This window comes from Artemia franciscana, chromosome 9 (assembly GCF_032884065.1).
Source record: "Artemia franciscana chromosome 9, ASM3288406v1, whole genome shotgun sequence".
Taxonomy (NCBI): domain Eukaryota; kingdom Metazoa; phylum Arthropoda; class Branchiopoda; order Anostraca; family Artemiidae; genus Artemia; species Artemia franciscana.
In genome coordinates, this window is record NC_088871.1 from 18,809,428 (window position 1) to 18,826,319 (window position 16,892).

The 16,892-nt window shown below is 35.9% G+C and overlaps 1 protein-coding gene across 2 annotated transcripts in view; it reads right to left on the reverse strand.

The window, feature by feature from the left end:
- Positions 1-16,232, reverse strand: part of LOC136031100 (aldehyde dehydrogenase, mitochondrial-like) — a 63,589-nt gene extending 47,357 nt beyond the window's left edge. Inside the window, exons 1-2 of one of the 2 annotated variants that reach the window (XM_065710400.1) lie at positions 15,971-16,232; positions 3,556-3,660 (exon numbers count right to left, since the gene is read on the reverse strand). In XM_065710400.1, the coding sequence (XP_065566472.1) occupies positions 3,556-3,660; positions 15,971-16,066 (201 nt within the window). In that variant the 5' untranslated portion in view covers positions 16,067-16,232. The remainder of the gene's footprint in view (positions 1-3,555; positions 3,661-15,970) is intronic. The other variant, XM_065710401.1, reaches the window with a different exon arrangement.
- Between the last annotated feature and the right edge of the window lie 660 nt (positions 16,233-16,892).

The following is a 16,892-nucleotide window of genomic DNA, read 5'->3' on the forward strand; positions in this document are numbered from 1 at the left end:
AGTTCCTCAATTTACCGGCCTTGGCAAACCCTTCCGGGGGATGGTCCTCGAACCCCTCCCCCCAATACACATATATAAAATAATTCACTCCTTGATTCAGCATAAAAATCCGATAAAAATGTTACTCAATTTACCGGCCTTGGCAAATCCTTCAGGAGGATGGTCCTCAATCCCCCCCCCCCAAAAAAAAACAAACAAATACCATCATTATTTTTTAATTTTCTATTGATGTTTACTAAATTTTTCTGTTTTCCTACTATGATAAATTTAAAGTAGCACTATACATCTTTTCCAAATATTGAGGGAAGGGGGAGGGGCAATTTTATAATTTTTCCAACGGGATACCGAAAAAAAACAGTTTCCAATAGAATGAATTTTTCAAATCTCGGGGGCAAACCCCCTTTGTATACAACAAACAACACTGCCCGGGAAAGCAATTTCAGTTTTGTGTACTTTCAAGGACGTTCCCAAGAACAATGACTTATGGGGAAAACTACAAAAAAAAAAATGACTGAGTAAATGAAACCTAAGACAACTCGAAATTAAAATGAATAGTTCAGTTAAATTGAAAATAAATCTAAACTATAAAACATAACAGTTGGGCTGCAGTCCCTCTCAAATCCCCCTGAAGGTACGACCGTCATTTGTGACTTTCTGAAAACGTTATATATTTTATACAATTAACAGTTAAGTAGGGACAAATCCATTTATTTGACGATGAAACAACAACTAAATATGTGGATATTTTATTCACATACACAGTGGCTATCTTCAGCAGATAAACAAAAGTTATCTGCTGAAATTTAGTTTGTCTGAAGACGGAATTGTATATGTAACCAAAATATCCAGAGATTTATTTGTTGTCTCACTGTCAAATGAAAGGATTTGTCCCTATCGAACTGTTACTTGTACATCATGGAGAACCATGTGGTCTTCGAAAATATCTAAATTATATATTTTAATTCAAAATTTTAAGTTTTTAATTTCCCTCGTTTCAGGTTTCCTCTATTCACTAATAGTAATTTATGTACCTTGATTTTCACCTATGATTTGACTTTATTCCTCTTTATTTTAGGTTTTAATGTTGCTCTTCACTTAAAAAAATAAAAACTTTATTGATGTCCTTTTCTGCTGATTCTTCGCAAGCAAAACTCAGAATCAGGTAGAGTAGTCTCACACTAATCTCTGGTTGTCTAAACTATAAAGTCAACGTTAGATAACCAATGATGTTAAAAATTACTCACTGTTCTATTGCAAAGCTTAAAATGGGTAATAGGAAGCTATTTACTCGAAAAGAGAGGTGTTAACCTTGTATTGTAAACTACCATCTAATTGTGAAAATTATTACAACTATGCATAGGCACAGGGTGAACAGAGGAAAAAATTACCTAAATATAGGTACAAAAGAACCGTTCCCTCCTTGAAAAAAATGCCTAAAAATTTACTTTTTGCGTTTTGAACTACACCCTCCCTATTGCTATAGCTCTCTTCCCCCTAGGGCTGGATACGGAAACCATACTTTCACGCAGAAGACAAAGAAATTTGAAAGTAAAAAAAGCCAAAGTGGCTCATATCTGCTTTAAAGAGCTATAAAAATTATAGTTGAACATTTCTACTCAATGCGTGATGATGCACCAAAACAACCCAACCTGAATTCACTAGATAGTTGCAGACGTGAGTTGAAATATCGATGTGTACTAGTTTGTTAAGACTTTCCTACTCCCCATGGTTTTACCTGACCCTGAGAGTCCTCCTACTAAAAGATCAAACACTAGGACTCTGACAAATCAAAAATATTTGTCCATTATTTATGACTTACCCAGCCTCTAGTACTGGGAGATATCGCAAATGATTTGCACCATATTTTACTCTGCTTTTTAACGATATTGTTTCATGCAGTTCTTAATGTTTGCTGTGATTCATTTCATCAATTTGCCTGCAAGTGTCATAGTTGCTGATTTTTAATTTTGGTGTTATTCACTTTACTGTGTAGATGATGTATCTATGCTAGCGTTTGCTAATTCGATTAATAATGTATCTTATCTTAAAGCATTCTATTTCTTTATAAAAGTATTTTATGTTCATTTACACATGTAACTGATGTAATCTTGTATAATTCATGGTCACCGTAATAATCATGAACTGTGTGCCCTGTCTCTTGGTATACGTTAATTCTATTTATGAATCATTTAAATAGCTTGACCTTGAAGCAGCACTTTTCAATAATGACATGCTCATATTAGTTCCACCTATTATTGTGAATAAATATATTTTATACATTTATACCTATGTACACCTATTGTTCCAACTTTCCATGCTTATATTCTTTGGTTCTATACATCTTAAAATCTTTTTGTCACCCAGGTTACCATAGTCGAGTAAAGTTAATACTGTTGTGTGCATGGTAACTAATAGTGTAGTCTTTTCAATAGCAAAACATTACATGCGACTAAGCTAGGAAATGATGTCTTAGTCATAGGTGAGCTTATGGAAACTTGTTTAAGTTTGTTTATAATAGCAGTCAAAAATCATTCTGAGCATACCCCGATTTCTGATATGTGTCCTGATCTGTCTTTCCTTGGAGCATTATATTTTATATTGCAACAGTGCATCTGCAAATAGTATATCTACTGATCTACATAATTAATTTAGTCTATTCAATATATTAGTCTATTTAGTTTTGTTTCCTATAGTTTTTATTTTATTTATATTTACTTTTCTTCTTCTTTTTGCTCTTCTCTCTGTGAGTAAGTGATTATTTAAATTTTTTTCTTATCTGAGTAACTGACTCGTTTATTCCCCCTTTTTTACAGGCCAAAGAGCCTTTTGGGGAATAGTAAATGTAAAATTGTATGTGTGTTTCGTGATGAATAAATCTTATCTTATTCTTTTACTATAGAGGCTTTCAAATAAATTACTTATAAAAGGGAGTAATCCATGCAAAGTACACAAGCCTTCAATAAGAATTATCTATTCTATCAGTTTAGACTTCTAATTGAGCAAAAATATCCTCTTTCCATGACTGCTACTCTCACATTTACCCAATGAGCTCTTTCTGGTGTTACAAAATCTCTCCAGTTGCTTCAGAGTGCTTTAAGATGGTAACTACATTGGCTTTGCATATGTATATGCTTTAGATATTGTATATGTATCATATGTATATGATACATATATGTATCATGCATATATGATATTTGACAAAGGACACCCCCCTTATGGGAGATGTCAGGCAACGCGCTATCTAAAATCGAGGCATGAACAGGAAAACTTCATTCGACTGGCTACTACGCTAGGAAATATAAATATGCAAAAAACTTACCAAAAATCTTTCTTAAATCATCAAATGCCATGTGGGGTATGAGCTCTTTCAATATTACCCATTGCGACTCATCTTAAACTCAAGGAAAAAGGAGTTTCAGTCAATGAAAAAAATAACAATAAATGACAATTATCAGCACTCACAGTATGTCATTAGGTGATTGACAGTACCAGTTCCACAAATGTTCAGGGAAAAATGGTCAATCGTTGATCTCAGATAGATGTAGAAAAACTTACCTTGTCACCTTCTTCAACTTCACAAATAGCTTCACCAGTAGTAGGGTTGATAGTTTGAAAAGTTTTTCCAGATACAGACTTGTGCCATTCATTGTTGATAAAAACCTGGAATTAAAAGGTAAAAGATCAAAGAAAAATCATGCATTAAACAACAAAGAGCTGTCATGACCCAAGCTGAAAAACAAATTGAAGCCCACTTAGAAGTAGTTACCACATCAAGAAACTTTTATGTAAGGAAAAATAGAGGCAACGTGATTGCAATCTTTGAAAAATATTTAACACATAAAAAATGACAAAATAAAATCTCAAAAAATCAAGTGCTAAGGTAGCCTGCATATGCCAGCAAAAAAGAGGTGAGGGGGGTCTTTCTCCTCCAACTTGGTCCAAAGGATCCGCCCTTGAAAATTGGAGCAAAACCTTTTCTTTTTTTGCTTTTGCCCTCTATTCCCAGGAAAAATCTTTCTGCCCCTTCCAAAGTCTAGAATCTGTGTATATTTCATGTATTGCAGTGCAGTGAGGCACACAAGAGCTTTAGCTGTCAAGAGAACTGAAAACAAGAATAAATCAATTTAATAAAGAAATTAGAAAACGAGTTTCTGTTTAAAGTTTCCTTAGTAGGAAAACTGGAAAAAAAACTTAAGTATTTAAGAATGCCAAATCTTCGATTTTTATGTATTTTTCAAGCAGTAGATTAGGCAAATTTGCCACCACTGACCAAATATTTTGAGGATGCCCACAAAACAATATCCTTTGGACCACCTGCATAAAGACACCAGTTGCATGGATTTACAGAACTTACTCCATGCTTTAGTACCTGGCACATAATCAGCTTGTCATGTTTCTTTGTTTTATTTTCTTTATTAGTATGGTAATAGGACAAATCTGTTAGAAAAACTTAAGTACTTAAACTTGAAGGTAAAGGAAGGAATTGGGAGTATGCCTAAATACAGGAAAGACAATGAAGAGGAGGAAATTCACCCCTAAGATTGGTTTGAAGGACCCTGGGTTAAAGTGTTTTTAAGTTTTGAGACCACCTTACAAAACCACTGACACACTCTTCACCCTATGACTCAGCCTACATAGATCTTGAAAGGAATGAGAGGGAGTTCTTTGTCAAAAAGTTGAGATCCCTCAGTTTTAAGGGTCTTACTTTGTCTTAGCTGTCTTTTAGAGTGCCATAAAGAAAAACATTCAAACACATTTCAATTCAATCAAGGTGCAACAGGCCTATATTTCTCCTTACAATTTAGAGATGGGAGGCGTGATGGTATTGAAGTGGCCATTACCCTCCTTTGGTTATGAGGATTACAGCATCAACTGCAACTTAGTACAGAAGAAACAACATCCCATAGCAGTCAAACGGTAAAAAACCCATTAAAAACAACTGACTAGTGAGAAAAAATGCGCCATTTGTAGCTGCTTCAGAAATGGTAACTATTATCTCAATTAGTTTTAATAGTAAAATATTATTTTGAAGACAATTTATGGGAATTTCAACTAAAGTTTGAAACCCCTCAAGAATGACGTTGGATCAAAACAAATTGTACATCACTGGAATCAACATTGCCAAAAGCCCTATACAGAAAACTTACAACCCCCCAGGCTAGGACAATGAGAAAAATCACTGCAGTGCATGAGTAGCACTGATGTGTCCTCTTTTTCCTCTTTTTTTTTCTACACAGGGCCCAGGAACATCACAAAGAGCTGCTCAAGGTCTCATTTGAAAGGAAATTGCTATATCTAGTGAAATTTTTAATAAAAAATACATATATTTAAAATATGCAGTTCTGACAAAACTGCATCTTTTTAAACAAGATGATATAACAGATTCATCTTCTTTTCACAAGGGATATGATATAATTTATTGATTATATTTGGTAGATTGATACCATATATACAACGACACCATATATACAGAGACATCACATTAACCCTTTTATTATGAGGTTGCATCAAATAGCCCCTAGAACAAAAGTTAAAAAGTACCATCAGAGATTAAAACCTTATGTAAATATGGGAAGGTCAGAGGCTAGGAGCTTTAGTCAGATGTTTCCAAAAACACTGAGCAAGGCCTGTCAGCCAATCAAGCTTGAGCAAAATAAACTTTGTCTTCGTGCAATTTGTCAATAATTTCATTTTATTTTAAATATTATTGTGATTAGATGCACTGAAAACTTTTGCATGCTATACTTCCCAAAAAGATGAATTAGCCCAAACATTATGCTTAAAATAAAGTTAGTATTTCAAAAGGCAAGGGGGGCAATTTTGAAGGGTCTGGCGGCTTTGTTTCTGCCACCACCAAAACAGATTGAAAATCCTCATGAAATTTAACTTTAAATAAGGCGTAACGTGTCTACTTTTCTTCCAAAAAAGTGGTGGGGAGAGGGAGGTGGCAGTTGGAAGCCATGGGCTCACTTTGTACTTCAGAGAATAAATATTGAAAGGAATTGCATGCTCTGAATTTATACAAACCCTAATGTACCTATCTCTCTACTAAAAATTTGAGAGTGCAAGAGACAGAGACTTTTGAAGGTGAGCCAACTTGGGTACTGTAGTTGCACAGACTATGAATCTTTGTATAAGTCTGGTTCAAACAAAGTGCAACACCAAACTTCATACTAAAAAGCTGCCCAGGGAAAATGCACATTTTCCTGTATCTTCTCTAGCTTTTGAGCAAAATCATTATCCTTTTTTTCTTTTGTGTACTGTACCACAGAAAATACGGTGCCAGCTCTTCGGAACTTTCAAAACAGTGCATTTCATGAATGAATTCCAATACAAAAGAAAAACTTAGTCAACACACATTGGTCAACTCTTCAAGGAGTATCAATCAGATTAAAAAGGAAGTTATTTTCTTTGCAATTCTTATTACTACATGGCACAAAGACCTCCACCCTAGAGGGCGGGGGGGGGGGGGGTAAAAAGCGAACCAACTGTCTTTCCATCTAATGTGAGTGACAAAAGACAGAAATTTAGCAAAAGGGATAGCAGATTATCATTGTGGGAGGACCCTCTTCAGGAGGACAACTGCAAAAGGGCAGATGATTCAGCAACAAACAACAGCCTCTGCAAGTTGACAGAGAGGAGTGGCTTACTGCCGTCTCCTAACCAACCTTGAAACCTTTCCTTTTAAACAATGAATTATGGGAATTATTAGAGAATCATAATTATGGGAATTATGGAATTATTATAAATCAAAGCAGAAATATTACCGCGTCGAGGGAAACCATCTAACCTAGCGATTTGATGATGATGGCGAATGGAAGTAATATTGACCATGCTACCGCGTACAGGGAAGCCGATGATCATAATATTGAGCATGCTACCGCATACGGGGAAACTGACGATCATAATAGGCCTATGACGACCCCCAGACGGGATGAGGATACCCTGTTACTCATCTCTACTAAAACCGTACTCATCATAGGAACACTGACCACCCGGACTTTAGCCAAACGAGGAAAAATGGATATACTACTGAGAGAACTAAACCAATACAAGTGAGATTTAGTTTGGCTATCTGAGACACACCTACCCCAAACAAGTGAAGAAACTATCTCTGAAACCACCCTCCTACTCTTGGGACACACCAATGGTACTCACAGACAGTGTGTTGGATTCATCCTCTCATCAACTACAACAAGAGCTAAGAGCTCATATGGCACTTGTCATGAGGTCGGAAGAGCCAAGAGCTCATATGACATGAGCTCTAGCAAAATTCCAAAAATCAATAGATTGATTTAAAAGGAAAATCAGAAGCTTAATGCCAGTCGGGATTTAAAATAAGAGCTCTGAAACACAAGGTCCTTCTAAATATCAAAGTTCATTAAGATCTGATCACCCACTTTTAAGTTAAAAATACCTCATTTTTTCTAATATTCCTCTCCTTTTCACCACCCCCCCCCCCCCCCCAGATGGTCAAATCTGAAAAAAAAACTTTATCAAATCAGTGTGTGCAGGTCCCTGAGTGGTTTCGTCCTGGATGAGGAGGTGGGAACTTGTAAGGATGGTTTTGTTGGTAGGGGCCATGGTTGTATTGAGGAGTGGAGATTATATATGTTATGACTGTTACAATTTTTCTTTAATAAACCAGAATGAATTGAAACTGAACTGAACTGACACACGGACCAACAGGCAGACCGCCAGAATTTGCGATCGCTGTATGTCACTTGGTTAATACCAAGTGCCATAAAAAGGCACTGATCTCCTTCACACCTGTATCAAAAAGGATAGCAACCATTAGAATAAAGGGATCCATGTCAAACCTTACCATCATCCAGGTATATGCTCCTGATTCTGCTTGAAGTGATGAATAATGCAATCAGTTCTACTTTCAACTTCAAAGTGTCACCAACCAAACACCAAAGAAGGGTATGCTCATCGTCAAGGGTGACTTCAAAACTACCGCGGGCAACAATCAGAACTGGAGAGACATAATGGGACCACAGAGCCATGGCCGACTGAACAGAAGAGGTGAAAGGCTAATTAGTTTCAGCAGAGAAAACGACCTGTATACAACTAACACTGCCTTTAAACACAGACACTGCCATAAGGTCACCTGGAGACTCCCCAATGGAGTAACTGAAAACATGATAGACTATGTGCTAATATCTAAACGCTGGAAGTCCTCAATAGTGGATCCCTTACTGGGGCAGACTATGATTTGGATCACTCATTCCTGATGTCCAAACTCAAGCTAAGACTGAAACAACTCCCTAAGACAACAAGAATCCCTAGATTCCAGACAGAGCTGTTTTGCAACCCCATAAAAAAGGCGCCTATATCACCACTATTCTATTTGCTATAGGATAGCAAATTCCGAGCTATCCTAGAGAATTTCACTTCCCTCACTACCATCGAAGAGATTGACCAACTGGCTGAGCATGCATCTTCTGCAGTTTTGGAGAAAGCAAATGATGTCCTTGGGAGGAAAAGGAAAGACGAACAGCCATGGATTACTGAAGAAATAATCCAACTATGTAACCAAAAGCGCCTCTGCAACAACAAAGCTAACCCATGCAGCCAAGACACCTGCAAATATCTCAAAAGGAGAACTGAATGGGAAGTCTGAAAGGCCTTACAGACCTTATCAAGAAATGCAAGGAATGTGAAACCCAGTTTATGAATGTCATCAACGACTCAAAAATGAAACTCGAACAATGGAAGGAATATTTTGAAGATAAACTAAACATACATATCATTGCTGATCCCAATATCCTTAACTGCTTTCCCACCAATGATTGAGAACCTCTACCATGACCCTTAAAATCAGAAACTGAGGCAGTGATAAGATCCCTGAAACAAGGCAAGGCCCTAGAACTGGACAGTGTCACTGCTGAACCAATTAGCACTGACTCAGAGGACATCATCAGATTGTACCACAAAGTTGTGTCAGCCACATGGTTAACAGGCCATGTCCCATAGCTATAGTGTAAGGCAGCAGTGGTTCTGGTCGACAAAAAAAGGCTCACAAACAGAGTGTGAGAACTACTGCTTGATCAGTCTGACCTGTCATCCAACCAGAATACTGACCAAAATTCTCCTACACAGAATTAAAGCAATTACAACCTCTGTTCTGGGTGAATACCAAGCTAGCTTCCAACCTGGTTGATCAACCATTGACCAAATCTTCACTGTTTGTCAGCTCACAAATGCTTTGTTGAGTTCAATAGAGATTAGTATCATCTCTTTATCCCCAACCAAATTGTCACAATCATTGAGAATATATACAGCCAATCCAGAAGCCAGATACATACCACTGACGGACTTTCTGTTGAATTCTCAGCTTCCTAGGGAGTTTTCAACCTGTTTCTTCACTCTATACTGTCACTGATACCAGACAAACATGGAACAAAAATAGGTGGAGTCCTAGTCAACAAGCTTGCCTATGCTGAGAAAATTTATCAGCTCTCTACAACAGCCACTGATTTCAAAAGACAAGCAGACTGTCTCAATGAAGCCATAAAACCCTTTGGCATACAAACTAACACGAAAAAAAGAAAGTTATGGTCACGTGATGCCAAAAACAAGCAGGTTCTCCCTCAATAATGATTGACGGCCAGCCAGTTCAAACAGTCAATCAATTTTTCTACCTGAGTAGTCTCCTCACAGCAGACAATTGTCACACCTCTGACATCAAAGACTATTTAGCTCTTGCTAGCTCCAGTTTTAAGAAACTCACAAATATCTGGAAATGCCAAAGCCTATTGAACCAACTGAGAAAGTTCAACTTTTCAATAGCCTGATTGTGCCAATTGCTATATGGGTGTGAGACCTGGACTCTGAAGATCGAAAATGAGCACAACCTACTTGCATTCAAGATGAGATGTCTCCACTGCATCACAAGAATCACCTACACTGAAAACATGACCAATGAGGAGGTGTGAAGATGGCTGAAGTCCTTCAACACAATCCTAAATAAAATCAACCAACAACTGTGATGACCCAAGCAAGTCAAGAGGATGGATCACAACCGTCTACCAAAAATCTCCTTTAAAGGAAAAAAAGATGGATCTCAACCACGAGGAAGACCTCACACAGGGTGGATTAAAAACTTTGACTAAAAGCATATTGTAGAGTTGACTTGAACTGCACACGATAGAACAACATACCAAGCCCTAGTTCATGCCCAGTCAAAGGGAATAGCCCCTAACAATCCTGCAAGGATAGATGGGACTTAAGTAAGTATGTTTTCTAAGTCGGAGGAATTCAGTAAGAAGATACAAATTGGTAAGCCCAAAATATATGTAATCAGGGAAGCCCTTCCAAAAATTTGGTGATGCATTTGTTGATCTCAAACAACTGCCTGATTATAGTTTGGTTGTCAAAAAGAGTATGAAATGTTGCATCAGACTTAATGCATTGACACTGCCCATAACCAACCTCCATTTGCCTTCAATTTGTTCTGGAGCACTTCAGATGGAAGGAGGTCATGCGAACTTTGGAAGGGGCTCATTTGATTGGAAACTGAAAGTTCTAGTTCTTTTTTTAAGAGTCAAAAATGGTGGGAGGGCAACAAGCCCCCACCCATGCACCTTCCAGCTTCTATCCCCCAAAGGCATCCAGTCACAATTTTAAGATAGTCATTTTGTTCAAAATAGTATAAATATTCAATAACTATGTTTCCAGTAATGACACGCCCCCCCAGCCTCTAGGGCAAGGGGTGAAAGTTATGCAGGTGATCCATTGCTTTTTACATAGAGGGTTTGTTTTGGAAGGGGGAGGTGTATGTTTAATCCTGAATCTCCGAAACAGCTTAGTGTATTATGATGAAACTTCAGGAATCATTGAGAGGGGTGTTGAACAAAATCAAAACACACTATGTGCATGCTGATACCAGGAACATCTCAGGAATGGCTGAGGGTATTCAGTTGAAACTTTCAGGGCATGTTGAAAACTGATCAGAGAGCAACAAATCCCCTCTCACCCTTTTAAATACCCTCCCCCTCAACATTGATCAAAATTTTGAGATAGCCATTTTTTTCAAAGTTTTCAGAAGTTCCAACAACTATCCCTCCAAGGATAACACAACCTCACATAGTTCCAGGGTTAAGAGTTGTAAATTAGGCAATTTTCCCTCTCTTTACACATAGGATTTATCATTGAGGAAGGGGAAAATATTTGCTCTTGGGTTTGTGAAAAAATATTAAGTGTATTAATGTGAAATTTCTGAGAATAATGAGAAGGATGTTGAACTAAATCAAAAGATACTTTGTGTAGAAACTATTAAACTACAACTGCAACTATTTGTGAACGTGACTATGTGCAACTCTGACTTCTACTATTTAACTACTTGCAATTGTGAATACTAGAACTGCAACTATGACTATATGCAACTCTGACTACATTTAACTATGAATAATTGTGGCTAGAACTAGTTGCAGCTGTGACTAAGACTACTTATGACTGCTTGTGACTGTGACTATAACTACTTGCAAATATCTACAACTGCTTGCAACACTGACTACTTGTGGGTCCAGCTGCTTGCAACTGCAACTACTTGTGGATACAACTACTTGCAGCTGAAAATACTAGCAGCTGCAACTGCTTGCAATTACTCAAAGTTGTGAATAAGACTGTGAGTCCTTGTGACTGCAAATGCAACTAGACCCACATTGCCTGGGCAATATGAAGTGTTGCGGAAACCTTTGTCTGGCTTTGCTGACTAAAGTGTTGTGAGAGCAACACTTTCTTTTGTTTCTTCGCTATTGACCAGTAATCACATGATCAAAGGCTATTCCTCAGCATTGAAAAAAAAACAAAAACAAAATAGTATCAAAAGAAGGGACTAAACTGACTTTGCAGCCAGTTGAACTTTATCCTTTTCAATCGTAGACATCATGATGGATAAAAACTCAGAACAATATCTTATGTAATCTAGTTGGTATTATAAACCTATCCCTAACTTTTCAGGGTCAAAATGCCATAGATGACATTCTATTAATTATTACAAAACTATCTCATTGTTATTCATTCTTGTTTGTACTTGTTTCTTTGTTATCGGTTAAATGATGAAGTTGTCAGCCTATCAAAGTTTTTAAAACGGTATGTTCAAACAAGAACGAAATCAGTTATCACATGACAAAGGCTATTCCTTAGCATTGAAAAAACAACATCTACAAAATAAAATCAAAAGAAGGGACTAAATTGACTTTGCAGCCAGTTGAACTTTATCCTTTTCAATTGTAGACATCGTGATGGATGAAAACTTGGAACAATATCTTATATAATCTTTTCAGGATTAAAATACCATAGGTGATACTAATTATTACAAGACTACCTCATTGTTTTACATTATTGTTTGTACCAAAATTTTGTTTGAAAAAAAAAGTTTGTGCCAAAATTATAAAATAATTCTGACCAATTTGATTCCAGTGGTAAGACATGCAAGGGACTTGTAAGTAATAATTGGCTGTTGGGCTACAATCATCTTCAGTGATGAGGGGTTTGCAACTTTTGCTAGTTGGTGTACCCATTTATTTGTTTCCAGTGAACTTGATGCCTATCATGGGAGAGTGACTTGTCAGAAAGAATCTGTTCACTTTGGGTTAGAAATTCCTATAAATTGGTGCACATTGTACTTGATCTCTTTAAATATGACAGAATTAAGTGTTTACACAACAGGTACAAACAATAACATGAAACAATGAGGTAGTTTTGTAATAATTAGTGTCACTTATAGTATTTTAATCCTGAAAAAATTATATAAGATATTGTTCCAAGTTTTCATCCATCACAGTGTCTACAATTGAAAAGGATAAAGTTCAACTGGCTGCAAAGTCAATTTAGTCTCTTCTTTTGATTTTATTTTGTAGATGTTGTTTTTTCAATGCTAAGGAATAGCCTTTGTCATGTGATAACTGATTTTGTTCTTGTTTGAACATACTGTTTTAAAAACTTTGATAGGCTGACAACTTCATCATTTAACTGATAATGAAGAAACAAGCACAAATGAGAATGAATAACAATGAAATAGTTTCGTAATAATTAAGAGAATGCCATCTATGGCATTTTGACCCTGAAAAGTTAGGGATAGGTTTATAACACCAACTAGATTATATAAGATATTGTTCTGAGTTTTTATCCATCATGATGTCTACAATTGAAAAGGATAAAGTTCAACTGGCTGCAAAGTCAATTTAGTCCCTTCTTTTGATACTATTTTGTTGTTGTTTTTTTCAATGCGGAGGAATAGCCTTTGATCAAGTGATTACTGATCAATAGCAAAGAAACAAAACAAAAGTGTTGCTCTCACAACACCTTAGGTGGCAAAGCCAGACAAAAGTTGCTGCAACACTTCACATTGCCCAGGCAACGTAGGTCTAGTTGCATTTGCAGTTACAAGTTGTTGCAGTCACAAGGACTCACAGTCTTATTCACAACTTTGAGTAATTGCAAGCAGTTGCAGCTGTTAGTATTTTCAGCTGCAAGCAGTTGTATCCACAAGTAGTTGCAGTTGCAAGCAGCCAGAGCCACAAGTAGTCAGTGTTGCAAGCAGTTGTAGATATTTGCAAGTAGTTAAATTATGCCTACCTAACTTCTTTTTTGGAAAGGGTAGTTATCATACTTCATTATATTTATTCCTTTATTACCTTAAAATTGCAGCTATTAGCAATCTGTCTTGTATATAATTTTAGTTTTTTACTAGGCAATTGCACTTATTCCTCACTATCTCAAGCAGATCTTCAATTCTATAGCCTATGTACTTTTCAAGGATATATTCCAAGTGCTTTGAGACTTCAGTTTTATTCAAGTAGCTAATCAATAAAATCCTTATTTTCCTTTGATTCCAAAAATTTTACTTTTAATACTTAATTCTTCCTATGTAGATCACAGACATTAAATTCATCTTTTTAAATTCATACACCAAGAGGAATAAAACTCCTCTACAAAATACATTTCAAGGTCATAATACTACTTATCAAAAGATCCTTTTGCATATACTTGTCCCATTTGGTTTTACTAATTGATATACCACAGGCTTTAAGAGTAGCCTATGTTACACAAACAGGTTATTATAGGCAATTGAAAACTCACATTATTTGAAAAAAAGATTTTTTTCTTAAAACATGTTTTCTTTAAATGATTACTCATGAGTTCCTGACACATGAGAAAAAAAAATAAGGGAAGAAGCCAAAAAAACTAGCCATTACCAATCTTGTCCTTTTGATTATATGTAAAAATTAATTTCTGTTATAGCAAGCTTATGCAGTTTACTATATTTGGTAGCCAATTAATAAATAGGAAATTGACATTTGTTTGTTTTTTTTCTGTATAGAAATCACATGTTTTCATGATTCTGGGCATCTACAAAATGTATAGATTCTTTTTCCAAATTGGCCTTGTTTGGGGTAAAATTCTAGAAGAAGAGTTTTGGCTATCATGGAAAGTAGTTCTGTTAGGTGAATAAGATTCTCAGCAATGGATCTAGAGCCTCAATGATGTCACAGGAAGATTGTCTCAAGTGCCCATCACCACCCTTACCCCCTCCAGAGGGCATTGACCTTTGACAGACTATATGTTATAGGAGTAAAACAATATTCAGGAATAGATCTACTACTTGAATAAGATGCAAGGATGTTAATTATCCTGATTTATAAGCTTTTAAGAGTTGTAAATTTGTGTCTTAAAATTAATGAAAAAGCATCAATATGGCTTAAATTCCAGCCAAAATTATAAATAATTCCAACCAATTTGGTTCCAGTGGTAAGACATGCAAGGGACTAGTAAGTAATAATCAGCTGTTGGGCTACAATCATCTTCAGTGATGATGGGTTTGCAACTTTTGCTAGTTGACATATAAGACAAGCCTATCTAGATTCACCCTAAAATTGTTTTACATTTATCTTGGGTTTTAATTCTTTTTTAGACTAGTCTATCCTTATATCCATTTAAATGAAATTCTGAAAACAAGTTTCAAAAACCCTATTTACTGAGGTCAAATATATACCTTAAAGTGTGATTACATCACTCTTTTGTTCAAATATATTTAATGGCAAAAAAGCCATTTTTGTCAGCAAAATCAAGAAAATGCAAGGAAAAAATATAATTTGGACTGTATAGGCTACTTGCACATTAAGAGAGTGTAGGTAAAGTAAAGTGAAGTGTTTTTAGGAATAATACAAGCAAGTATTTTAGGATTTTTAAAGGTTGTTTTAAGAATTTTATAGTGTTTCCCTTTGACTGGGCCTAACTGTAGACTACTACCTCTTTTCTCTTGGCTCCAGGGTAAATTTGTCCTTGTTCATATTATTGACTGTGTTTTTGATAAAATATTGAAAATATGAAAGCTGACAGAAAAAGGTGTAGAATGGTTAGGTTATGCTATTTTAAGCCTTTTTTATACCCAAAAACTAGCAATATCTTGGTCATTTTCAAGAGCTCAATAAGGGCTAAAATTTGAATCTGTATTAGAAGTGATTATTATATTCATAAAGAGCTTAAGAAGGCACTGAGTAGTATGTTCACTTTATTCATAAGTGAATAATAGGCCTATGACCAGTGAACAATTTACTGGCTCTAGTTTTAAAACATATTATTTCCTGTTTTCTCATTACATCTTTAAAAACTTATAGGCTAATCAGTCCTTTTAACTAGAATTTTACCTTTAGTTCAATTCCAATTTAGCAACATTATAATGTGTTCATCCCAGCACATAGCTAAACATAATTGATCACTGGTGTTATACCCTAGGTTATAGCTTACACCTATGACCTATTTGGTGCCTAGGGATGGGGGCTGAGATGCAACTGAGATTACAGTGGTTATTATACTTCAAGAAATAAATGGGAAATCAAATGGTAAATTTTCACTTTTCTTGTCTGATTTCTGTGCTATAAGTCACATTAACTGCCACTTCTGACTTGCTGAAAATAGGTCTAGGCTACAAGGTATTAAAATGTCATTTTCAACTTACACCAGTGTGTTTGATTTCTGGCTTGACTATAGGCTTCGGAATAGACACAATGCCCCTACAGAAACTTATTAAACTTGAATTGAGTTTAATCTTCATTTTCGGTTTGAATTCGAAGAAATGTAAGAATCTATATGAACAACGAATTTAACTCAAACTTTTCGCTGTCTTCATAGGTGGCGATCTGTCTATTTTACTTCTATTTGTTATTGCGTGTTGATTGTCAGTATCTATGGCCGTTATTTTTCACTAGGATCTTCCATCTAAGATCTAACATCTTTCTGCACAAATTTGCGTTCTTTTGTCCATTTTTGTTCTAAGATCTTACAGCTCACTGATGGTAGCAAAAAATACAAAGAACGCTTAAAATAGTAAAAGTGTATTACGATAAACTTTGAGTATCGATTCAAAGTTCAAGGAGAAAACATCTGTCTAGAATTGATTATTATTAATTATTAAATCAGTAAGCTCTTTCAGTGAATTTTAATCCTTGTGGAGCTAGTTGGTTTTTCGCAATATCTGGCAAAGGATTATAGTTCATGACCTGAATAAAATTATTACTCTGCATTTCAATAGGTGAGAAATAATCCTATGGTAATAATTCTCAAATTATTTTGACTGATTAATTATTTTTGCAAATTTTTACTAACGGGCGAGCCAAATAGGGGAGGTTTTCTGCAGCAAGTGTCGTTGTACCTGCCACGAGTTTCTTGCACGATCGCTATCCGAAAGTGTGAAAGTAGGATGTATTGTAACATTGGCTGTGAATTTCTTTATGCATGGTGCGATCTAATCAGCAAAGAAACTTCTTTATCGGGGTGAACTCAATACGCAAGGCTATGTTATCAGTCATGTCAAATACGACGAAAATACTATTGACATGTGTAAGCTCCGTGTATTAGCTACCAAAGAGAAAAAAAATATA